The sequence below is a fragment of the Phyllostomus discolor genome, chromosome 5 (genome assembly GCF_004126475.2).
Source record: "Phyllostomus discolor isolate MPI-MPIP mPhyDis1 chromosome 5, mPhyDis1.pri.v3, whole genome shotgun sequence".
NCBI lineage: Eukaryota > Metazoa > Chordata > Mammalia > Chiroptera > Phyllostomidae > Phyllostomus > Phyllostomus discolor.
This window is the reverse complement of record NC_040907.2, coordinates 67816047-67842958: the sequence shown is the minus strand read 5'-3', so window position 1 is coordinate 67842958 and position 26912 is coordinate 67816047. Positions and strand designations below refer to the sequence as shown.

Genomic DNA, 26912 nt, shown 5'->3' with positions numbered 1-26912 from the left:
CCCTTGGACTGTCAGAGCTGGGACAGCCTTTTGATCTGTATACCCACAAGAGAGACAAGGTAGCCCTTGGGTCCTGACCCAGCTTGTCGGACCACGGCAACACCTGGTGGCTCACCTGTCTAAGCAGTTGGACCTTGTCGCCATGGGCTGGCCACCTTGTCTGAAGGCAATTGCTGCTGCCGTAACCCTCTTGCAAGAGGCAGACAAATTAACTCTAGGCCAAGAAGTCAGCCTTCATGTACCACACGCAGTAAACAGCCTCCTTGCTGGGCAGGGGCATAAGTGGCTGTCAAACCCTAGACTGACTCAGTACCAGGGCATCCTCCAAGGAAACCCGAGGGTGCATGTTAAGACCATGAAACAAGTCAAATCAGCCACGTACTTACTGGCAGAACTTGGACAGCTGAACCATGACTGTCTTAAAGTAACCGAAGAGGTCCACGCCAGCCGGCCAGACCTCCAGGACCAGCACCAGCCCCTGGCCCAACGTGATGTCACCCACTACACAGATGGAAGCAGCTATATGGTTAAGGGCAGGAGAGTCACTGAGTACGCAGACCAGAAAACTGGACTTCCCTGGACAAACTTACTGCCACTAACATTGTCTAGGTTGCAGGAGTTACCCCTTGGATCCACTACAGCCGGGCCAAAACAGCAGCAGATCCTGAGGACCTGAGGACTAGGCCTGTGCCTAGAATACCCACGCTGAAGCACCGGAGGACACCAGCCAGTAAAGAAGACACCAAGGAATGGACCATTGTTCCGCAGGGTACCTGACTTTAATTGGCGTCTTCGCAGGAGCATTAGGAATTGGACTAGTGACTGTGGCCCCTGAGGAATAGCATCCCCGCAAAGTGGGTTACGCTAGAAATAGTTTGTCTCTGTTTGGTCTCTGCATTTGAATTTATTATATGCTTTGCTTAACAAAGGTGGCCCCTGTCTCAGCCCCAGCCTGCAAATGTAATAACCCCGGGCATAAAGTTGTGCTCAAAGGTAGAGTGGTCTCTTACTATCTCCCAGGGTCAGCTTTCAGCTCCTCAACTGACATGCCATCGGGTTGCATTCTGCACTTGGGGAGGGAAGGTATACTGGACTGGAGTAACATCCAGGACCATGAAGTACCAGACCTGGAGGTGTCAGGCATATGGGACCCTGCACCCTCCGGACCTTGGTCCAACACCTAGGACCACAGTGACTTATAGGGCAGCCGCCAAAGTGCTAACCCTCCAGTGGTACCAACACCAATATCAATAGCTGTAACCCTCCCAAGGACCTCAGCCTTATAGCCAGGTATATAGTGATGCTAAAAGGGATAAAACACCTTATAGCATCAAAGGGGGGAATGTGGCAGGAAAAGAAAATCCCCATGAAAAGCTTCTATGCTCTGCAGCTTCATTGATAAGCAATGCTCTCTGTAACACCTGCAAAATTTCACAGTGCCTTTTTGTTTTAATGTGTCAGGACATAAAAGCTGGCCAGCAGCCATTCCTAGGGTAATGGCCTGGCCTGTTATCTCAAGGCCAAAACACTGACCTTTGCTTCTGCTTCTGTATGCTTGTTTTTTTTTTTTGCAGTTGCTCCCTCCTCCCTTTCTGCCTGTGTAACTAGTATATAAAGAGAACTCCAGCTTAAACTCTTTGCTCAGAGAATTTGGATGGTTAACCCCTCTGAGCCCGCGTGTACTAAAGGATCGTGCTTCGCTTTCTTCCCACATGTGAATGGTTTTTCCGCAACACAAGTAGCTTTCTCTCTAGCAACAAAAGACCTCTGCTCTGGGACCTGGATCCCAGAATGAGACTGGGTCAGGGATAGGGAAGGGTTTTTAAGGGTTAGTTAGTTTTCTTTTTTTTTTAATATTTTATTTATTTATTTTTAGAGAGGGAAGGGGGAGAGAGAGAGAGAGAGAGAGAGAGAGAGACATCAATGTGCGGTTGCTGGGGGTTCTGGCCTGCAACCCAGGAATGTACCCTGGCTGGGAATCGAACCTGGGACACTTTGGTTCCCAGCCGGCGCTCAATCCACTGAGCTACGCCAGCCAGGACTTAGTTTTCTTAAAAAGCAACAGATACCAACATAAACTGTAATTGAGCCCAATGTGGACAGGATTTCAGATGATTTCAGGTTTTTAGCTGACAGCATGTTCCTCAGTGCCCAGTCTTGTGCTTGTGTGGAATTAGGCACCAGTAGTTGCTAGGATAAGTGTTTTTATATTACTCCTTTTTGATGTGGACCCTGGCTCATGGGGGCCATGTCATTATGGATGACATGAAACATTCACACAGATTACTGAATCCGGTGAAGAAAAAGGGAACACAAGGCTTTTCTCTCAAGGGGAGCAAAAGCCTCTGCCCTTACTCCAATGAGCTTTTATTGTCTTACTGGGCACATTACAAGAAGGTCCTCGTTAACTATGCACAGGCTTTAGGTGGTTACCTTTTACAGAAAACAAAGGAGCCAATGCTGCGAATCACAACACAGAAGAGGGATATTTGCAAATGAAAAGGCAAAAGTAGTTGGACAGTTTCACTCATCCTTAGAAGGTTTAGCATGGATTTTAGGAAGTTACTTTGCAGTAAATGTCCTCAATTCAGGGTGAGGGAGTTTTAGCAAAAAGCAAGACACATAGCAGCCTAGGCACACTGCAGGCCTGATTCCCCACGGAAGAACCTATTCATGGTTGTGGGTCCTGTGCATCTCCCAGTGGGAGCTGGACCCACACCACGCAGAGCGGCCTCCACACTTTTGTTGTTTGTTTTTGCTTTTGTATGCTTTGCCTGAGGTGACATATCCACAGACAGAAATATGGCTAAGACCAAGGTCAAAGAGTTTACTGCCCATGTTTTTTTCTAGGAGTTTTATAGTTTCAGGTTTTATATTTAAGTCTTTAATACGTTGAGTTTATTTTTATTTTGATAGATGATATGACAAAGTAGTTTACTGTTCTCGTGTCTGATTTTCTCAACACCATCTTTTGAACAGACTGTCTTTCCACCATTGTATATTCTTGGCTTTTTTGTCATAGATTAATTGACCATATAATTAGCATGGGTTAATTTTCTGTTATAGATTCCTTACATTTTTAATTTACCTCATTGAATGCTAGGTATTTCTATATTGCTGTAACTATTCTTGAGAATACTTATAGTGTGATCCTTTCAGGTTGTTTTGAGAATTGTTAGGCAGGATCTGAAAGGGTTAACTATTCCCCTGTACTGAGGCAAGACCCTTCATAGTACTTATCCCAAAGTCCATGACATGAGGTTTTCTAATATTGCTATGCGAACAAGTAATATCCCTAGCCCTTAAAAGCCCCAGGTATGGTTATCTCTAATTCTCTGGTAGGTTTTTCCCTGACATGCACTCATCTGTATTCAATGGGGACTTGAGGGGATTCTGCAGTTCTCTAGACTTCTCTCTCTATGGAACCACTCTCTAGGACTTCATCCAAAAATGCTAGATGATGCTCTTTCATCTTCATGGTCTTACCAAGTCCAGGTCCTCTACTCAGGCCGTCCACAGGACCCAGCTGTCTCCTCCACCTGTGTCAGTGTTTTCACTCTTCTCTGACACAGCAAGCTGGGGCAATCAGAGGGCTACCTTGACTTAAAAACTGATGTTTTATACATTCGCCCTCTTTATGATGGTCTGGGAAGGAGAGTAAGTCCAGTCTCTATTGCTCTAGTTGGACAAAAGCAAACATTTCAACAAATTGTTTCTTATTATTGAGTAAGGAGGGAAAATTGACTCCTGAAGACAATTTGTCTGAACCACAAAGAGCTAACATGTTATACTAGTTTCAATCCAGGATGCCAAAATTTGGCGGGGCGGGGGGGGGGGTGTTGAAACTTTTTTTCTATATTTTATATTTTAAGTATATTTTATTGATTATGCTATTACAGCTGTCCCATTTTTTTCTCCCTTTTATCCCCCTCTCCCCTGCACTCCTCCTTCCAGCATTCCCCCACAACCTTAGTTCATGTCCTTGGGTCATACATATAATACCTTTGACTTCTCCATTTCCTATACTATTCTTAACCTCCCCCTGTCTATTTTATACCTACCAATTCTGCTTCTTATTCCCTATACCTTTTCCCACCATTCCCCCTCTCCCCCTCCCCACTTATAACCCTCCATGTGATCCCTATTTCTGTGATTCTGTTCCTGTTTTAGTTGTTTGCCTAGTTTTTGTTTTTGTTTTTTCAGGTTCAGTTGATAGATGTGAGTTTGTTGTCATTTTACTGTTCATATTTTTTTATCTTCTTTGTGATTTGTATGGCTCAGTGGATTGAGCATAATCCTGCAAGCCAAAAGCTTATTGGTTTGAATCCTGGTCAGATATGTGCCTGGGTGGCAGGCCATGTCCCCAGTCAGGGTGTGTGAGAGGCAACTGATTGATCTTTCTCTTGCAGGGCACATCAATGGTGTCCTCCCTTCCCCTCATCTAAATAAATAAATAAGAAAATCTTTTTTTAAAAAGTCTCCTTACCTCTAAACACTCCTGTCCCCATAATTCAGTAACCCTGACCTGCTCGATGTTGCAGGTCACATTTATTTTTTTTTCTCTAAGAGACCTTCCCTGACTACCCTCTATATAAATTCAGCCCCACATTCCCCATCGCTGTCCCTGTGCATTTTCTCCTGAAAACGTTCCATCATCTAATATACATATGTGCATGTTGCTTATTTGATTTGTATATTATCTGTCCCCTCCCACTAGAATAGAGATGTCCATTTTGTTAACTGCTTGATACTAAGCACCTACATCAGTGACAAGCACATAGTAGGTACAGAAAATATATGCAGTTAATGAGAAAACAAATCATTCTAGAACTCCAGGTATCTTCTCTGGTCACTCCTCATCTCCTGCATGTCCCATTCTGCCTGTATTTATCTCTAATGTGTTAGTGTTCTCAAGGTGCCATCATCAGTGTTTTGTTTTTGTCATTCTCCTCCTTCCGTGTATCACATGGACAAGGTTGTTTTAGGGCTCAGTTATGGTTCAAGATGATAATGTGCATAAGGAATCTATACCATGCCTTGACACACTTGGCTAAATACTTACTTTTTAGAAACATATAAATCACAGGAAACTGATTTATAAGTTCTACACTCAGAAGCTTACATGCATGCTACTTGTGTAGCCCATACATGTGACTTCCAGATCTTGTATCCTACTGAGTTGCTTCTCTGGATTACAGCTTACCATGGCATCTGGATCCACTACAAAGAACCCCATCTGTCTGGTGGAAAACAAGAAAAATCAGCTGACAGCAAATCCAAAAGCACTGGAGATTCTTGACAAGATCTCTCAGCCTGTGGTGGTGGTGGCCATTGTAGGGCTGTATCGGACGGGAAAATCTTACCTAATGAACCGCCTGGCAGGACAGAAGCATGGTGAGTGCTGTTCTGGGCTATTTGCTTGGAAATAGTGAAAACTTAGGCTGATCACTCCTCCTTCAGGGTTATCTTAAGGAAGAACCTAATTCCTCCCATTGAAGAAAACTTTTAATTCTATCCTGAGATATCTCTCTACCTATCTCCCTCTCTCCCTTTCCTTCCTTTCCTCCTCTCTTCCTTTTGCTTCCCAATACCCCATTTCCCTCTAACATAACATTTTGTTTTTGTACTATGGGTAGCAATTAGGCTCTTCCACAGGATAATGAGGACAGCATTTCGAGGATAGCATTTCAAGGGCCCACACACTGGATATTGAGGTGTGGCATGGTGTATTCATGGTTTAACCCCTGGGTTTTCAATATCCCAACTCTGTCCATGCTCCCTACGCTGGGAAAATTCCAATCTTGTCCTCAGCAAGACCAAAATAAAAGGCAGTGTCCAGAGTTTTTGCTTTACATGAAAGCTTAGTCCTTTGGAACACCCAAGTGTCTGGTAAGTGGCCTCAGTGTTCATGTAGGTAGTTTAGCTTGTTACTGGCTGCCATGGTGCCAAAGACCTCCTAGCTGCTGACCACACAGCTGGTAAAGCCACATGGCTATGGAAAGAGAACATGTGAGCGCATGGGGAAGCACGCTACCAGTTGGGAAAAAGAGAAACAGCTACTTTGTTCACCTGGGATCTTATTAACTGGGTGTGGGGCAGGGCCAGGTTCCTTTATGAAAGAACCAATCAATTTTCCAAGCTTTTGTGGGCTTTGCATGGGTTTACCTCTGAGGTGAATCCCCAGGCTGGACTGACAAACGTCTTTGGTCAAACACCTCCTCCTGCACCATTTTGAATTCTACTGCACAAGTGCCTGTCTTCCCCTGCTTCCACCTGACAATCTGATTTTAGAGAGGATAGGGAGGACTGTTAATCTCTATGGCAGAGCACAATACTGTGGTCCCCTGAAATGTAAAGATGCAGCTTCCTGGTGAAGCAAACAGGCTCCTGTTTCCCAGTTTATTAAATGCAAACTCTAAGTCCCTTTCCTCCCTTTTTCTAGCCAATTACCAATGATAATGTTTGTATTTTTTCGAGGAATTCTTGGCCACCAATCACAGGAGAACAGTTTTTCTTGCGTGCCTGAATTAATAACTAGATTCCCTTTTTTCCCCTGAGGAATTAAATGTTAAGAAACCTAAGAAAGAGCAGTCAAGGAGTTTCAACAATGTCCTTTTTATTCTACTTAAGATACCATCAGATAAAAAACAATGTGATTTCCCATTGCTGAGGAAGTCTCTACCCTCAAAATATGTTAAAACATCAAAGTTGTGGTTTTGCCACCCCACCAGTATCACAGAAAGAACAAAATGGAAGAGATTTGCACCTAGTCAAATTCCATGACCAGGTCCCTATTCTCTCTCTCTCTCTTTGTTGATGACTTGCTTTATATGTTTTTACCTTCCATAATTAAGAGCAATGACCTCCAATTACACCTTGTCTTTTCTCACTGGGGGAATGAGAATTTCAGATTACTCCGTGTTAATCACAAAGCAATCAAACACTATCACAGGTAGAAAAATGTAGACTATCTCAGGTTTTATCTCCTTTCTGTAGAGAATACTATGCATGTGGAAATTGAATGGACTAGGCCTGATGAATCAACCTCACCTGGGTATTTCATCTTGTTCACTTCTATTCTTCATTAAAGGAAACATTGGCATAGGGCAAATGGTCAAAATCCTGGACTGTGGAACAAAATATATCATCAGCACATTCTTGGATGTATACTTCACATCCTCTCCCACTGTGTGTTTGATTTTGGCTTTAGGAAAGCAGGTCTAGATATTCTCACAGCTCATTTTTGCTTTCTCTTCCATTCTATCCCCACCTGAGACAGTGAGCAAAGAATGTATCATGTGTTAAAGAAAACAAAAGGATTGAGGAAAATACGGGGTGAAGGAGAAGAAAAAAAATATAACAAAAGCTACATCCTGGCTACACACAGATGACACACTCAGGGGTACTGAAGAACACTTATTGGGAAACTATTTATGAAGGCACAAGTACAGCACAAGGAACCAGTGGAAGATGAGGTTGCATCTAGAGAGCAGCAGTAGCACTGACCAAGTAGACACTCTAACTACTATCACCAGAAGAGGCAAGCAAAAAGTAGATACCAGAATGTGGCAAAGACCAGATATATGGTAGGAGCTAAATGAAATGACTGTGGCCCAAGGAGAGGAATAGAGGCACAGGGACACCATGGCTCACTAGGGAAAATGTGGTTGAACCAGTTGAATATAAGCCTGATTTCTAGTCTCCTGCTTGTGCCTCCCATTGTTTGAACTCCGTGGGAACCTGAAGGACAAGGGAGCTCTTCAGTGTCAGATAAAAATATAGAGGTCAATAGAGTTTCTGTTAATTCTGTAATGTATAAGAGCTTGAACTAATGATAGTTTGTGGTGAATAGGGGATACACTGTATTTCTTGAGAAAGTCCTTAATGTGTATGAAGATTGGATTGGCTGTCCTCACTGAAATGAAAGCAACCTTCTTCTTAGCCAGGCACTAACATTCTGACAAATTTAATGCATGCACACTGTGGGCAGCCTGGACTATCTGCAGTTACCATATATTGCTTTCTCCTCTTCCTTTATAGGTTTCACTCTGGGTTCCACAGTGAGGCCAGAAACCAAGGGCATCTGGATGTGGTGTTTACCCCACCCCTCCAAGCTGGACCACACTCTGGTCCTTCTGGACACTGAGGGCCTGGGTGATGTAGAAAAGGTAAGGCAGAGAATCTTCTTTGGTCTTGATACTCCACTGACATTTTAATTTGCCACCTCAATTCGAATTTGGCAAAATATCCCTCTAAACTACAGAATCAATTGTGAATAATTAGGCTAACTTAGGTTTCATTGAATTTACTTTCTTGGTAAACTTACTACATGGATTTGGAATATGTCTTTTTATTTTTACGTAAGGGCAAAAGATAGAAGTTAAGTAATTATTGGGCAGCTACAATCAGGGCTTTGTGTTAAGCACTACAGATATGGTAGTGAATGAAGTAAGCCCCACAGTCTAGTTGAGGAGTTAGGTAGTATGCAGTGTTATCAGTACAGAGCTGCATGGATATAAAAATTGAAAACCTAACCCAGTTGTTTCTGAATGAACCTATAATTCATGGTATCTACTAGTTAAAGTTGTGAGATTAATGGGGTTGGAGGTAGAACCCATAGAAATGGTTGCAATAAAATAATCTACTTAAATAATCTCCAGAAAAGTTTCAGCTACACCAGGAATATGCATTGCTTGAAGAAGACTTCTGGACTGACTTCTATAAAATATGAGATAGACCCACCAAAAACACTATTATATGATAATATGAGTATTTTGTATTTGTACTGCTCCTTGCAATTCAATCTCTTCTCCTTATTTATATTAGTGTGAATCCAAGTTGAAAGTAACACCAATGTCTTTGACTCAAGAAATTTGGAAAAATCTGAATTTAAAAAATACTAAATGATTAGCTCAATGTAAATCCAAGGTGATCTACTGATATCTACTAAACTCTAGTTTGCATAAACATTCTTTCTTTCTAATCACATTTGTCAAGGAAACAAGACATACCAAATAGAACTGCTGGAAGCAGAACTACTTGCTGACCCTACAACTCTAGTGTATTTCTATAGTATCTAACTCTATTGCAGAGTCACCCATGACTTGCCCTGAGTCTTGTTTTTAGCCTCATCATCTACTCCCACTAACCACACACACATAACCACTATTTCAATCAAATAAAATAATCTGTAATGCCTTTAAATGGCCACACTTCTGACAAATCTAAATGGTTTCTGTGGGTCCTACCACCTGCATGGTCTCTTTCTCTCCACAGTTCCACATTCTGTTAGTTCTTTAAAGCCCAGCTGTTTTCAACCTAATGGGATTGTACTGCATTGAGACACAATCACTTCTTGCCCTGAAATCACAGAGTACTTCTCTGGATTTTGCATCCCCCTTTATCTTTTATGTTATAGCGTTGGGTTTCACCCCTGGCAGTTTATCACCTTGGATGCATTTACAGGTTACCTTACACATCTGATCCTGCAATGAGTCATCTCCGGAGGTCAGGGACTATCCTATGGAACTGTGTATCCACAGAAGCAAATACAGTAGCTGGCATTTTTCAGGTGTACAATGAGTTGTTGGTGAATTTAATTGAATGGCACTTGTATCCCCCAAAACACTGTGACTGAGAAAAATTTGCAAAGAAATCATTGCCCAATTATGACAACATACTTCCATGTTCTAGACACTGTGTTAAATACTTGACACACATTCACAGTGTCGTTCACTTCTATTAATAACTGAAGAAACTCATTCCATGAAGAGCGTCCCTGCCAATGTTCAAAATGAGGTTTGAATTTAGCATTATCTTCATAGTTAATATTATTTGCTCTACTATTCAGTTACAGTAGAACTGAGATTGTGTAGGAACAACTGAATGAGTGAATGAAGAGTAGACAGCTAACTCACTACTTCCTGCCTCCAGAGGTTCCAGATGTACTTCTGGGGTGTATATGCCTTCTCTCACTCTCTTAAGTTAATGGTTGGATGCAGATAACCACTGCCCACACAGAGAAAGTCTCTCTGCCTCCTCTTTCTCCTCACAGTCAGTGCTTGCCAGGCATATCCTAGTGCTGGTCAATTGGTGGCAGACCAGCTGGCTTGGTAGGCAGAGGGTTGGCGTGGGGAGCACCAACTGGTATATCCAGCAGACCAAGCCCCTCACCTTCGAGCCCACCATCAACTTGGACCTTCTCACCAAGAATACTTTTGCTACAAAAGAGGCCTTCTATGAGAAGAATGGCTCAGTTGCAGCCAGTATTCAACACAGAAGGGAGGAATTTGATGAAATTATATGAGGACTGTAGAAGGGGTTTGATTGAACATGAGAACTGGCTGTACCCCATGTGTTACTCCTACAGCTGGGAACAACTTTCTTCAAACTACCTGGGGGTAAAATTAACCCAGGAACAGATGATGCTGAAGGTCTGAAACACTTAATGATAGAGACACTGGGTGGTCAGATGTAGTCCTGCAAGACTGGGTCATTGATGACTGCATTGGCAACTGGCTGAGAACAAATTTTGAACCTCCTCAGTATCCATCGATTCCTGCACATGTTACCAAACCTAAAGAACATAAGTTGTTTTGGATTCAGATTCAAGAGAAAGCCTTGATTGCAGTCCCTAAACATTACATCTTTTGAATTGCATGACAATGCACCAGGATAGGGACTCTTCATTTCTAGGTTCCCTCAGCTTTTGGGCAGATGCAGTTTTATATACAACCAGATTCCCACATCATAGAGAAGTAAAAGAAGTGGTCTCTGTGAGTACAGCTCTACCCAGTATAAAATAAACATGGTATAATATGTTATCTTTAGTTTATTTCCTTTCCCAGTCCCTAAATTGCCACTTGCTTTCTATTGTTTAATAGTAAAGTTAATATGAAGAACTAGCATGTGATGTAAATATACATGATAATGTTTAATTTGCTCTTGTTCCACTCACATGCTTTTGTGCCACATTAAATAAAGTAGATCCCTTCTGTTTTTTTTTCTTTTTTCTTTTTTAATTTCAGATTAAACTTTTAAAATTCTTACAGGCAAGGATCATTTTTTCTCTTCTCCAGGCTGGTGAATGTTAAAAGACAATGCAGGTTTAAGTCAGTTGAGTTTATGGGATCCTGGCTCTGGTACTGTTCTTGGGGGTTACAGTCAAACACTGTGTATGTTCTAGATCTTTGTGATGAGGATCTTCTATTACTTTTGGGGACTTTATTTACCTGAATGAGTCCAAGGTGCCATTCCTTCATCAAATTTTACCCTCTGATGAGATGTATTCCAGCAGAACCCCCAGTGTATTACTGACTGGTATTTTTTATCCTGGTGGAGCCAGATGTCAATTGATAAGCAATAGACCTTAAACATATGGAGATTAATTACAATTTATTAGATCAGGGAAATTCATGCGAAATGGATAGCGACTAATCCAAAGCTCATCTAGAGTTTTTTCTTCACAGAATGGGTATTAATTATCTGTGGTATTGTGAAATTATGTCTTAGTTATTTTTAATACAATGTAAAATGCTGGTCTGTTAAGGGGTTCCCAAATTAGGTCTGTTAAATTTTTAACTCTTGGCTTGCAAGGTTAGCTTTTTCAATTAGTTTGAAGTACGTCCACAGAGATAAAAATCTGATTTTAGCAAGTGATACAAAGCTTTTTCAAAACATGTTTGAATAACCTGAAATCTAAGGATAGGATAGGAGATACATTTTGTCAGCTTAATAGAAAAATAGGAAATTTTAAAAAACTTTAAAACATAATAGTAAATTATTATCAAATTTGGAAGAAGAAAAAAGAATCATAGGGCAAATATGTTTGCTGGCTGTGTCATCACTTAATGGTCACAGTACGCTGTGTGTGCCTTATTAAGGACTTGCTGACTGCAGGCTAAATGTAAAGGAACTCTTGCAAGGTATAGCTCTTTAAAGAAAAGAGATTGGTGTGGTTACGTTTTTAATAGATAGATAGAAATGGACTTTCGATTAGCTCTTACATCTTTATAGTACTGATCACAGGGCTAATGCCCTGAGTATTGGGTGATCTGAAAGTTATCATGCATTTTCCCCTGTTTAGACTTGAGGAAAACAGATCAAGAGAGCCTGAACAACTGTATTCATAAACACTCAAGTTTAGTTAAGGTCCTGTCACACCTTCACATGGTGAGGAATCAAGTAGTGACAGTAACCATGCCTGTGCTCAAGTAGGTGAGCACATGTCCCCAGGATCAAACATCACCAGCGATTTCCTTTGAAAAAGCCACTAGTTCTGTGAATAGTCATTTTTACCTCAAGGCTCACAGTCCTGCTCTCTGGTTTATAGTAGCATATCTCTAATTTACTATGATCTCATTGGTGAGCTCACTGATTATCTCAGTCTAAAAGATTGGAGAAGGCAGAGATGGAGATGGCTTGATCCAGCCCACCTTCCAGGATTGCTTCTGGCAGCAGTGAAAAGCTACAGTGACCATATTTCAAGCGTGTTATCTCTAGCCATTTGCGGGCGGGGGGGGGGGGGGGGGGGTGGAAAGAGGTGAACGTTTTCCCAGTGTGAGTTATAAAGTGCTGTCAGCAAAGGAGTGCTACCATTGAAGAGTGATCTGATTCAAGGCCACTCGTGTCCTGAGTAACTTAAGCTCTGACCTAGACATGCCTTCTTGATCTGTCCTTCCCATTATAATTAGTACCGAGTCAGTCATCCCTACACTGTGGCCTAGGTGAGGAAAACATTTGATTTAAGCTGGCTGGGTTACTAACCTTGGAATGTGAGAGATCATTTTCAATGTAAATTCATAACACGCAAAGTTTTAAAACTGTGTTTGAGCTGGTCAGTTGTAGTTATATATCAATATTCTATCAGTGGTTTCTTGAGGGAAAAAATGGAGCTTGGGAAATTCAAATCTGATATATTCCTACAGCATTAGAAGAGGGTACAGGGGCATTCTCAATACAAGGTCTTTTGCTAAATAAGTTTTAATCACAGTTCTTCAAGAACTAACAGTCTTTAATTGTGCATTCCAATTCTCTAATACTAAATACTGAATAGTTTTCAAATGAGCTCTTAACTGACATATTTCTGACTGCCTTCTATGTTCCAGGTTTGCTTATAAATGAGATACTCTTCAGTGTTGTATAACTGCAATATTTGCCACGTTAATTTCCCAGAGTGATCCAAATTGTGCCTATCCTATAAAAAACTACTAAATGGCACTGGAGAATATTTAGTAGATTGAGGAGAGAATGAAAATAAGTTCTACTCAAATGTTTTCAATCAAATTTAGCATTGACATCGCTTCGAAGACAAGGGAGAGTTGTTTTTTCCTAAGTGATGAAGACTTGAGTTTTTTTAAAAAGTAGATAATACTTAAAATGGCATTATGATGATTCTGTATATGAATCTGTACTTTTCACAGCAGATCGGGATTGTTTTCATTATCTTACCTTGTGTCTACCATGTGTGGTTCAGTTGTTATTTTGGATATTTACTGGTTCCATTAAGTTAGCATTGTATTTGGATAAAACAGCCAAATTAGCCAATGTCTTTTTCCCTTCCATGCCTGTTTAGAAGTGAAAGGTAGAGTCCCCCTACATTCAGCACACCAGCAAGCAGTCAGTTTATAATTCCCTTTCTTAAATGATGTGGATCTATGGTCTCAGATATTTAACGAATTTATTCTTTAAGTACCTGCTTAATCAACTGGAGATGAAATGCTTGATGTATAGTTTCCACATTGGAGTTCCACAAACGTAATATTTTCACTCATTCATAGTGTTTGGGGCATTATGTGCCGATTGCTAAGACTGTTTCAGAGAGGGTGCAGCTTTGTCTATCACACAGCTAGGGAAGACTTAGTGGTTTCTAACTGTTACAAAGTCAGCTTCTGTAGCACAGGTTTCATTAATCACAATTTTTTTCACTTGTTTTATATCATTTATTAAACAGGACTCGCTTCAGTATTTTTTCTTGTTTAAGTATATAATGAGAAACATAATACTGTAATATGACTTGAGCCATCCGTCGAACCTTAATATTAGCTTATATTGCATTTATCAAGTTTGTTTGTGGGAAAAACAGGCTAAAACCTAAGTCATCTAGAGTTAGCCAGTTTAGGTATGATTTGTACTTTAGTGATGGGTTATATCATAAGACAAGAGACAAACTGGGAACATATATCTGTTGAGAGAAAGATCAGTGAATTGGTAAAGTTAAACTTTGGGTTATTGTGTTTCCATGTTAGAGTGCAGGCATCACATAAATTTGGCATTGAGAATTTTTTGTATTAAATTTATAGTAAAGTGATTAAAAACTGGCATTTTATATTTGTAAAGTAAAAGTTTGATAAAAATTGTAGTTTTTAAATTTTATTTTACTGTCATTTCAATTTTAGCAATTTAAAACAAACAAAAACAGTAGATAGCTGAAATGCCCGCTGTTATGCACTTCCTAGGGTGACCCTAAGAATGACTCGTGGATCTTTGCCCTGGCCGTGCTTCTGAGCAGCGTGTTCGTCTACAACAGCATGGGCGCCATCAACCACCAGGCCCTGGAGCAGCTGCAGTATCCTTGCAGGGACCGCTCCACCATAGGTCCTGGGGTCTGTGGGAATGGAACTGAGACTGTTTTTGTTGTTCTTGTTTTTTCCTTGTGTCCATAATCATCATGGTTGAGGAGATAGGGGTCAAGGGGCTAATGGGAATATTTATAAAACTTGTTTCTGGGTGACATATGGAAGTGTTTGCGTGGAGCACTTCTCATTCCTTAGCTAGAGCCCAGTTACGTGACTGAACTGACACAGCTAATCAGGACAAAATCCTCTCCCAGCCCTGGTGAGGAAGATGACTCAGCCGAGTTCATGAGTTTCTTTCCCGATCTTGTTTGGGCTGTGCGTGATTTCATGCTGGAGCTAGAGATGGACGGACACCCCATCACTGCAGATGAGTACCTGCAGCATGCCTTGAAGTTGATTCCAGGTACCAGAGGATGGTCTGGGTGGTGGAAAGGTTTACTAGGGTCAGCTGAGCCTTGTGATTCACCACTTAAGGTCAATCTTTATTTTGATCACATTGAAGTCCTTGCTAATGATTAGATGCATATAAAAGGTGCGTATGGTTTCAGTTATTATTACTGAAAAATCTCTAGGGACCAGAATTTAAGCTGGCTGAGAAAATGTACAATCCAATGTTGTATCAAATAATTTTAGAAAAATTGGTGCTATGAAAAAAATTAGAGGACTACAAGCAGTGCTTATGCTTTCTAAGGTGTAAATATTTGTGTTCCTGATTAATTTCAGAGCTCCTCCATTTCTGTTTAGAGAAAAATGCCCATTAGTATAGAAAATGGTAAACACAGAAACACAAACATATGAAATTATTTTGTTTTTGAAATATGTATCATGTAGTCTATTTAAACAGCTTGCATAATTACATCCTTCATATAAAGGATATTTATACACTAAAGGTTTCCCAAAAAAATCACTGGCATATCCTTCCAGCAAGAATATCAAATCCTTTATTACCTGTTTTTCATAGTGTTACTCTCTTCATTCTATATCTTCATACAATATCTTACCATGTTGCTATACATTTAGTATTTTCATAGTAAATTCGTTACATAAGTACATTTAGCAGAGGGAATAATTTGATCTGTTCTTTCATTTGGGCCATATTTCTTTTCCTTGGTGCACCTGTTGCATTGTAAGAGGTAGATCATTAGGTATTTTCCAGGGTGGGGCAACCCAGTTTGCTGAGTTGTGGCAGTGTATGTTGGGGAGGGCTTAGAGACAGAAAAATGCCACTTATTCAGCTGGCTTTCAGTCATTTCTTCTGCTTCCCACTAGCAAATTGCACCCTTTTAGTGCTGATTCCTGGATGGGTGGGTCTGTATACATTTTAGGACCCCGTGGGTCCCTCCAACAGACTCTCCTGTGAGGCTGGGAGTTTCTCCTACCACCACAACCCCCACAGGTTTTTACTGTCAGTGGTTTTGAGGCTTTTGTTTCCCACACTGGAACCCTAGGTTGCATGTCTATCTGCATGGTCTGTTTTGCTCCTCAGTTGTTCCACTTACTTTATCAGCACAGAAATGTGGGCCCACCAGCCACCACCTGACCCATCTAGTCCTCTAGCTGCTGAATTGCTGTGTGCACTCTCTGCCCTGGCTGCCCGTCTCCACCCTTCCTACCAGTCTGGATGAATGTTTCTTTTTTAACTCCTTGTTTGTCAGACTTTCATACATTTCAATTTTCTGGCAATTTGGTTGTTTTTTGTTTTTGTATTTGTTGTTGTTCTTCTTTTAGTTGTGCAAGGAAGCAAAGCATTTTTACCTATGCCTCCATCTTTGCCAGAAGTCTAGAAGTTTTTCTTTATTATTCTTGGTATTCTCTGTCCTTCACATGATATTTCCCCCAGAAATATCATAAATGTTTTTATTTCTACCAGGAAATTATTTGTTTTTATTTTAGAGCTCGAATTTTACTTTTTTATTAATTTTTTAAAATTTTTATGGTATTTTTGTCCATTACCATGTAGTCCTCTTGTACTCCACTACCCCCGCCACACAGTTGTCCATGTCAGTGAAGAGCTCAAACTTTATTTCTGACATGAGGATTTAATATAAAATATATTTCTGATAGTTTTGGGGATTAAGCTCTCATTTACAAAAAAAAATCTAATAATCATGTCACTAGATGCTGTGGAATAGCTAAGGAAAACAATCACAATTTTTTGCAGTTGGGATAAATGCCCCCGCTTCTTCTCCAGAAGTACTTGTTTTACTTTTGGCTCTGGAAAAAAAGAAATAAATATAATTTTCATGTTTGAGTAGATTAGCCTTAGGTTTCTTTGCATGATTAAATAGAAGGAGACTCACAGGCATCAGTGTTAAAGTGATGCAAAGATCCTTGGAAATGAAAGTCTTCAATCTCCTTGTCTGCAGACTGTCTCATCAATGATTGCTCTTCTTCTTTCTACAGGTGAGGATCCTCAAATCAAGAAATCCAATATGCCTAAATTATGTATCAAGAAATTCTTCCCAAGGCAGAAGTGCTTTGTTTTTGACTGGCCTATCAATGACAAAATATCATTACGTCACATGGAGGAGGTGTCAGAAAACCAACTAGATTTGAATTTCCAGAAGCAATCCAAAATATTCTGTGACTATATCTTCACACACTCAAAAGCTAAGACCATAAGAGAGGAAATAATTGTCACTGGAAATGGTGAGCTTTGTTCTTACAATGTGTTTCTTTGTGGTGTGATATGTATGACTACACTCTGAGTTTGTTGACAATTTTGTTTCTTCCTCTATCTGATATGGAAAAAGCAGAGATTCATGCCACACACAGACATGCATGTTCTTCATTAAAGTTTCTCTATGTGAAGGATAATTGAACCCTACTGTGTCTCCTGAGACTAATACAGCAATAACATAAGTACAAGGTGCTCTAAAGGGTAGGAATCTAGTTCATAAAGAGAAGACCAATGAGATGGTGTGTTTTGATGAAAATACACAAAATTTTTTGTGAATTTATACCAGTTAGAAAATATGTAGCAAAACACTATCCTCTGAAAGCTCATGAAGAGTTTGAGAAGCAAATTCCGTAGCCTTATGTACAGGGTGACATTCATTGATATGCCACGTGGGCAGACACACAGACCTGGGGTTAAGATGGGCCCACTCTTGGTTTAATGTATGTGTCACTGTCCTGAGACCTTGATGATTTTTCAAGGGATACCATTCATTTTGGAATAGTGCACACAAATTATCTACTTTACTTACCTATAAAATAAATGTGTTTTTTTTAACATTTTCCTGGGAAAGTACTCTAGGAAATCCTGGAACACACTGAGATTACTATTTTGATATTAAAACATGATGAATTCATGAATCAAAATAGAGTGAATAGTGTGCACAATGATATTATCATTTGAAAGTGGACACATGAAAAAAGGAGGAGGTGACAAGGCACAATGAACATGGGGAGAAGAAGAAAGAGAAAACCAAAAACTTCATTTCAATAAAATTGTTGTGATTTTTAGAAAGCTGATCACTAAAACTTGTAAAACAATGAATTCCGTTTCTTTTTATTACCTAAATATCACATGTAATGCAGGGCTGGGGATTCTAGCAAAGGCCTATGTAGACACCATCAACAGTGGAGCAGTGCCTTGTTTGGAGAACGCAGTGACAGCTCTGGCCCAGCATGAGAACGCAGCGGCCGTGCAGAAGGCAGCCGACCATTACAGCGAGCAGATGGCCCAGCGAGTGAGGTTCCCCACAGACACGCTCCAGGAGCTGCTGGACCTGCACGCAGCCTGTGAGAGGGAAGCCATTGCGATCTTCATGAAGCGCTCCATCAAGGACGACAAGCAGCTGTTCCAGAAGAAGTTAATGGTAATATGGCTTATCCTACATCTTTCCTGAAAACTATCCTTCTAAAATGATTCCCTTTTTGTGACTCTACAGTTCACGTGTTTCTCATTGTAGAATGAGCATGGATTTTTCTGAGTGATGGGGCTCTGTAGGCTTTGGTCCCTGCTTTTTCTAAAAGATTTGTTCTTTATGTTCTATTATTGCAAAGTAAAATACTGTGTGCTTCACAACTTAAAACAATACATGTTTATTAGCTCACAATTCTTCAGGTCAGATTCAAGTACAAGATATGGATGCCCTTGTACCACAGGTTGAAAACAAGTTTCACATGGGCTTGTATTATCAGTGGAGGTTCTGGGAAACTCCTCTCCGTCTTCAAGCCAGCAATGGTGCATCTATCCTTGTATTGTTTCTGTATTTGTATGACTACCTCCTGTGCCATCAACTGGAGAAAACTGCTTTTAAAGGGCTCATGTAGTTAGGTAATGCCCACCTGGAAATTTCCATCCTAAAGTCATGTGAACTGTATAACATAATCTGATCATAAGATTGATATTCATCATGTTCACAGGCCCAAGGACTGTGTAGAGAGTAGACACAAGGGGAGAGAATTTCTAGAAAACATCATAATTCTACTTACTGTATGTACCTTCACTGTTGGCTGTGAGTCTGTCTTTGGCTATCATACAAGTTACAAAAATATATTCAGTTCATAAAGAGGAAAACCAACTTCATTAAAATGAAGTACAGCAAATAAAATTTGTTTCTATATTTTTTCTCAATTAAACCTTCATTGAAAAAAGCTCATGACTGGTTTAAAACTCTCTTCAGAGACCGCTTAACTCATTAGTGGGCAACTGATTTGCTATGTATATATTTTTATCCATAGCAACCCAAGATTGCAGGGGAAAGGCATACCGAACTTTCCATTGCTTGTTGTTGATTAACCCTGCTACTGATAAAGGAACCATGTGTGTAACACTGGATTGCATATTTGAAAGTTGCTAGAGAGTGAATCTTACAACCTCTCATACACATGAAATAAATGTTTGTAACTATGCAAGGTGAGGGGTGTTAACTAGAATTATTGTGGTGATCAGATCACAACATATACAAGTATCGATCCACTAAGTTGTATATCTGAAACTAATACATCAATTAAATATCAGGGGGAAAAAGCACCATGGAGTTTATGTCTACCAGCTCCATCATTTTACAGGTGTTGATCCTGAGCCAAAGGGAATATGGGACTTTCCACATGATGCCTGGTCATTTCGTTTCCCAGTCCACCCTGATGCCATCAGACTGCTTCTTTTATTTTTCTTTTAATTTTTTTATTACAGTTGACTTATAGTATTGTATTAGTTTCAGACATACAACATAGTGATTAAGCATTTAGGTAGCTTCCAGAGTGATCACCCTGATAAGTCTAGTACCCATCTGACATTGGACAAAGTTATTACTGTATAATTGACTATATTCCATATGCTGTACTTTACATCCTCGTGACTTTTTTTACAACAGGTGACTTGCCCTTTTTAATCACTTCCTTCTTTCACCAATCCCTCCAAACTGCCTCTTATTTGGCACCTATCAATTTCTTCTCTATATCTATGAGTTTGCTTCCACTATGTTTTTATGTTTATTTTATGACATATAAATGAAATCATGTCTTTCTCTCTGAAACTTATTTCAGTTAGTGTAATACCCTCTCAGTCTACCCATGTTTTCATGAATAGTAAGGTTTCATTCTTTTATATCGACCAGTAATATTTCACTGTATATATACCACTTCTTTACCAGTGTCTATTGATGGACCCCTTAGCAGCTCTCATATCTGGGCTATTGTAAATAATACTGCAATACACAGGGGTTCATATATCTTCTCAAATTAGTGTTCTGGATTTTTTTCAGATAAATACCCAACAGTGGAATAGCAGGGTCATACAGTAGTAATATTCTTAAATTTTTGAGGAATCTTCTTCCTGTGTTCCTTGGTGGCTGCACTACTTAAAAATCCCACCAACAGTGCACAGTGGCTCCTGTTTCTCCACATCCTGGCCAACACTTGTGTTTTTTGACTTATTGGTGGTCGCCATTCTGACAGGTGTGAGGTATTGTGTTTAATTTGCATTTCTCTGATGATTAGCAATACTGAGTATCTTTTTATGTCTTTTGACCATCTGTATGTCTTCTTTCCTTACTATATTTTTAATTATATTTGTGTGTGTCAAGTTGTATGAGTTTCCTCTCTATTTCAGATATTAACCCATTATTAGATGTAGAATTGGTGCATATCTTCTCCTATTCATAGGGTTTTTTTTTTTCATTTTATTGATGGTTTCCTTCACTTTACAAAAACATTTGAGATTGATGTAGTCTCATTTGTTTAATTTTTCTTTTGTTTCCCTTGCATGATGAGACATAGTAAAAAATATTGCCAAGAGTGATGTCCCTGGCTGGCGTAGCTCAGTGAATTGAGCGCGGGCTGCGAACCAAAGTATCTCAGGTTCGATTCCCATTCAGGGCACATGCCTGGGTTGCAAGCCACGGCCCCCAGCAACCGCACATTGATGTTTCTTTCTCTCTCACTCTTTCTCCCTCCCTTCCCTCTCTAAAAATAAATAAATAAAATCTTTTTAAAAAAGAGTGATGTCAAAGAGCTTACTGCTTATATTTTCTTCAAGCTTTATGACTTTAAGACTTAAATTTAAGTCTGTAATCCATTTTGTGTTTGTCTTCTATCTATCTGTCCAGTTTTTTTCAACATGATTTACTGAAAAGACTGTCGTTACCTCCTGTGCCTGCTCATTGGGTGGAGAAAGGGCTCATCAAAGGAACAATGGCGTCTACCTCCTTACTTATCCCCCAGAAAAAGCCACCCTGAGATCTAAACCTCCACTGTAGTCCTGAAGCTACTCAATTAAATTCCTCACTGTATATCCCTGGAGTCTTTCAGGCTCCTGCCCTTGCAGTGTTGCGGCAAGTGAGTTTGAGAGCAAGTGAGTCCTTTCCCAGGTCCCTCAAAAAGAATGCTTGACATTCTAGAAGCCTTCCTTCTTATTCATTCATAATCCTTTCCGGTTTTCACAGATGTGTGGAAACTCCTCTTCCAGGCACTAGTTTCTTGGGCTGAGGATCCCAGTATGGGCTGGGACCCATCATTCCACAGTAGGGGAACTCAGCAGCTGAGACATCCCTCCCAAATCCTAGTTGCCTAGTAGATGTGGGACCTGCCTGTACAACATCTCTGTCCCTCCTACCAGTCCTGTTGTGGCTTCTTCATTATATCCATACTGGTACAACTTCTGTTCAGGTAGTCTACAGATAATTCACAATGATGGTTGTTCTATAATTCAGTTGTAAATCTGATGTAGTCATGTGAGGAGGCAAGCACAGCATTTACCAACTTTGCCATCTTGGTTGCAAGTCACACTGCTTCTTCCAAGAGGATCACAGTTGGATCTTCCTTTCTAATGCCTTATGTTCTTTGGGTTTCTCCACATTTACTGGCAGGAAACTATAAGGAGGAGGGAGGAAGACTTCTTGCAACAGAATGAACATGCATCTGTCAAATATTGCCAGGCTCAGCTTAAGCAATTTACAGAGCCCTTGATGGAAAACATTTCAAAAGGAACTTTCTCTGTGCCTGGAGGATACAATCTCTACTTAGAAGCAATGGACAAGGTTGAACAGTCCTATAACCTGGTGCCCAGGAAAGGAATTAAGGTGAGAAATAGAAAGAGGTGGGGAAAATAGCAGGTTAGGGTCAGAGATTCTTTGTTGTTTCTTTTCAAATCCAACACCACACCACACCATTTGTGGAAACAAAGCGAGTGTGGTGAGTCCTACATTTTTAGCTTTTATATCCACACTTACCTAGATACTTTTAAATGAATCAGACATATTTCTTCCCAAATATAGGATTTATTATCAGAAACCTAGATAAAGAGAACATTTGTTTTATTTAACAGTTTAATGGGGTTTTTTTGTGCTAAGTATCAGAGGAACAGCATTCTCAAAAAGCTTATGCTCTTAACAAAAAAAGGACATGTATATACTCAATTGGATATGATGGGATATTGTTATCATACAAGTATTCACTGATAATGATGATGATGGCTAACATATTTTGAGCACTCACTTTCTATTATAGGTATGATATTAGGTGCTGTGTTTGGATTATAATTTAATTCTTTGATTAATATGAATGTAGTTGCCACTGCCATCCTCATTATATAATTGAGAAATGTGATGCACTGAGAAGCTAATCAGTTGCCTAAGAACACACAGTCAGCAAACAGTAGAGCTGGTTGGACAGGTCTGTGTACCTGACATCCATTCAAATGTCAGAAGGAAGTTTAGCAAAGCTTCCTGGAAGAGGAGATGGAAACTATAAGCTGAGGTATCAATAAATGATATCCAGGTAAAGAAAGGGTTAGAAATATCCAGTCAGGAGAGAAAGAATGTGCACATATCAGATACAATGGAGTATTAGTGTTTGTAGGACTGCACATGAACCTGGTTGTCTGTATCCTGGGGTGGGTGATGCCTGGCATCATTAGGACAGGAAGTTGGAGGGCTGGGAGGTTGCTATAGAGGGTATTATTTTCTAACTAGAGAGGTTGGATTATTTTTTATTGTGGCCAGTAAAGAAAGGGAACTACTCTGGGTTACTAGTAAGGATGAAGAATTTGCAGGGTCTAATTTGTAGTTTTACTGAACAACAATTATTTCAGCAAGACTCTTTGCTCCCTCTTTCTCCCCTCCTCCCCAGGCAAATGCGGTCTTCCAGAACTTCCTGCAGGCACAGGCTGCAACAAAGGAATCCATCCTGCAGGCAGACAAAGCCCTCACTGCTGGGGAGAAGGATCTAGCAGGTACAGGAAAGGGCTCTGATCACAGATGGGAGGGGAGGTTCCTTCAGTGTCCTGTAACAAGTTTGAGAGCAAATCTTTCCTGAAACAAAGTGCTTCTGTCTTTCTTTTCAACACCTCTACTAAATGAAAAATAACCTCATTCAGCCAATTAATGTTTTTCCATCACATTCTGAAGCAGAGATTTATTGTTACCATTTTGAACTCATTTTAGACTCTGAATACAGAAGTGTACAGCTCAGCATAACTTATTCTCTTTCCTCTGTAAAACCCTGGGGGAACAGCTGAGCGTGCCAAAAAATTGGAAGCTGAGAAGGAACAGGAGCTGTTAAGGCAGCAACTTAATGAAAAGCAGGAAGAAATGAAGGCTCAAGAGAAAAGCTTCGAGGAAAGCATGGCCCAGTTGAAGAATAAGTTAGAGAAAGATCACGAGAACAGACTGAGGGAGTGGGAAGAAATACTAGAGAAGAAGCTCAAGGTGAGTCTGGGTGGGGCCTGGGCAAAGCTTAAAGTACAATCAATAATAACAGGGTTCTTCATAAATGGAAGAACATACATTTTATCTAACGTTACATACCCTGAAGAAAGTACAAAGGCATACAATTCAGTGAAATGTGGAATTAATAGGATCAGTCTAAAGCCCTAAGATATAATACTCAGCACTTTCTTTACTACTAGATAGCAGAGTACAAATAACATGCACGAGGCTCCTGAATTTCTGTTTATGGTGACAATAGAGTATCATTTTGTCCCCAAGTGAATAGGACCTTAGTCTTGTAGCCCTAGGATGTTTGCTACAACCATCAAAGAGAATTAATGTAGATCCATCTGGTTGAAAACATCAGATGTGCCTGATGTGATATATAGGATCCTAAAAGCTCTACAATTTGCTGCATTTGTTTCCAGGTCTGCCTGATTTATTCCATACACCCAGAGTACAATTCATTCTTTGCCCCAACAGGAATTTATAACCAGTGCTCTCTAGAGAGTTAGAGGTTCCCATTATGTGCTACATGAATGTAGTCATGCTACCATTATTAATGGAAAGTGAGTTCCTGCAGTGTCTAGATGGAATTTCTTAAGACCTATAAGGGAGGATGGGGCCCTGTGGTGAACTTCATTAGTGATATAAAATGAAGGGCGTACCCCTCTTGACCTCCCAATGTCCCCCTTCCATCTGTCTTGCCACAGAAAAAGTCCAATCTTGTCTTCAGTAGGGCCACTGTATAGGCCACTGCTCAAAGTTCTTGCTCCATATTCAAGTACAGTCCAGTATCCAGTTTAGCTTGTGTTCCCAGCTGCAGTTCATTACTGTGATGGCATTCTCCTCAAGTCTGCATGCAGAGCCCACATAGTCATGGGCCAGGTGACTTCTAAGGCCACATGGCTATGGCAAGGGGACATGTGGATGCATTGGGTGAGTGTGAGTCACCCAGATGGGAGAAGGAGAGTTTCTTTCCTTCCTTGGGATCATATATACTTAGACATGGAAAGACAAGAATTGTTTTCAAAATGACCAATCCACTTCCCAAGTTTCTGTGGCCTCTTGATGGGTCTACATACACTAGTTAGACTGACAGGCTTCTACGGTCCAGCACCTCCTTCTGTGCCCTCCAACAATCCTGGTTACAGATGAGGACAGGAGGAGTGTTAATCTGCTTGGTGAAGTAATGCTATTACTCCCTGGAGTGTGAAAATCGGTAGCTTCCTGGTGAAGTAAACAGGCTCATGCTTCCCAGTTTATTAAGGTCAATGTCTAATTCCTTTTTGCTCCCTATTCCCATCAATAATTAACTAAATACCAATGGTAACATTACATCAGTGAAATCAATAAATAATTAGAATTAAACTTTCATCCTTCCCAAAGAGCATCCTTTAGACTGAAACACATTCCTGGCATAGTTCTCAATCCTGTCCCAGCCCAACTCCTCCCCAGCCCTTGTTAATGTGTTGAGAGACTTTAGGAAGGTATATACCATGGATCCTACCACTACCAAGACCAAAGTTTGGAAATTTTGCACAAACACATCAAAGAGCTTTTAAGTTAGTTGAGAAATAGACATGGGCTGATAATCTGGAATTTTGAAAATGGAACTTTCTTTTTTACAGCTCCTTACAGAACTAAGTACTACAAGTAACACAGAAGAAACTGAAAAGATGAGAAAAGAGATAAGTCAACTTAGAGAAGAGATTAAAAACAGTAAAGGAAATTGGTCTCAACTACTGAAAAGCATTTGTATTGCAGCAAGTGCTTCACTTTTTGCAGAAGCCACTCCTATGACTGCTTTATCAGGGCAAATGAAACCATTCCTGAATATATTTAAGAATATTGGTAAATGAATTTAAAAAGCTTCTTATGTGATAATAGCATAATACTGTAGATCATTTTTGAAGTCTGCATATCATGTTAGTTTCATCCAAGACAAGTTTAAAAATAAAGAGTGTTTACCAAAGAATATCAGGACCTAATATACCAAGAAACAAGATTTGCTGCCATGTTTTTTTCTACGACTTTTATTGTTTTGGGTTCAACATTTAAGTCTTAAACCCATTTTGAATTTATTCTCATGTGTGGTGTAAGAAGGTGGTCTAATTTCATTTTTCTGCATGTATCTGTCCAATTTTCCCAATACCATTTATGAATAAACTATCTTTAATCCATTACACATACTTGTTCCTCAGTCAAATGTTAGGTGACCATGAAGGTGTGGGTTTATTTCTGGGCTCTCTATTTCGTTCCATTGATTCATGTCTGTTTTTATGCCAGTACCATGCTGTTTTGATTACTATGGCCTTATGGTATAGTTTGATATTAGGTAGTATGATTCCTGCAGCTTTATTCTTCTTTCTCAGAATTGCTATTGCTATGTGGGGCCTTTTGTGGTTCCACATACATTTTTGAAATATTTGTTCTAGTTCTGTGAAATACAATATTGGAATCTTGATAGGAATTGCATGGAATCTATAGATTGCTTTGGGTAGTATAGACATCTTAAGGATGTTAATTCTTCCTATCCATGAACACAGTATGTGCATCCACTTATTTGTACCTACTTCAATTTCTTTTTTCAGTGTCTTATAATTTTCTGAGTACAGATCTTTTACACCCTTGGTTAGGTTTATTCCTAGGTATTTCATTCTTTTGAAACAATTGAGAAAGGCTTTGTTTACCTAATTTCCCTTTCTGTTAGCTTACTATTGGCATATAAAATGCAACTGATTTCTGGATATTAATTTTGTGCCCTGCTACTTTGATGAATTAATCTATCAGTTCTAGAAGCTTCTTGGTGGAATCTTTGGAGTTCTTTATGTACAGTATGTAATCTACAAATAAAGACGGTTTTACTTCTTCCTTTCCAATTTGCATGTCTTTTATTTCTTCTTTTTGTCTGATTGCTGTGGCTAGGACCTGCTGTACTATGTTGAATAAGAGAGTTGAGAACAGACATCCCTGTCTTGTTCTCAATCTTGAGGGAAATGCTTGTAGTTTTTACCCATTGAGTATGACACTAGTAGTGGGTTTGTGATTTATGGCCTTTATTATGTTTAATCACTTGTGATACTCTGACAAAAAAAATATACTTTACTGGTCAGAAGAATAAGCAGCTGATTATCATAGAATTAATCCTATTTCAAATTAGTCATGCCCTACTTTC

The 26912-nt window shown here is 39.9% G+C and overlaps 1 protein-coding gene and 1 pseudogene across 1 annotated transcript; both read left to right on the top strand.

Moving 5' to 3' along the window:
- The first annotated feature begins 5200 nt into the window (after positions 1-5200).
- LOC114496243 (guanylate-binding protein 4-like) lies at positions 5201-25596 on the top strand. The gene is made up of 10 exons (XM_036027492.1): positions 5201-5394; positions 8041-8168; positions 14457-14566; positions 14783-14979; positions 16980-17225; positions 18120-18400; positions 21896-22108; positions 23157-23259; positions 23541-23744; positions 25376-25596. The coding sequence occupies exons 1-10, from the start codon at positions 5205-5207 to the stop codon at positions 25594-25596; spliced, it is 1893 nt and encodes a 630-aa protein (XP_035883385.1). The 5' UTR covers positions 5201-5204.
- LOC114496130 lies at positions 8434-10753 on the top strand (annotated as a pseudogene).
- Positions 25597-26912: the final 1316 nt, after the last annotated feature.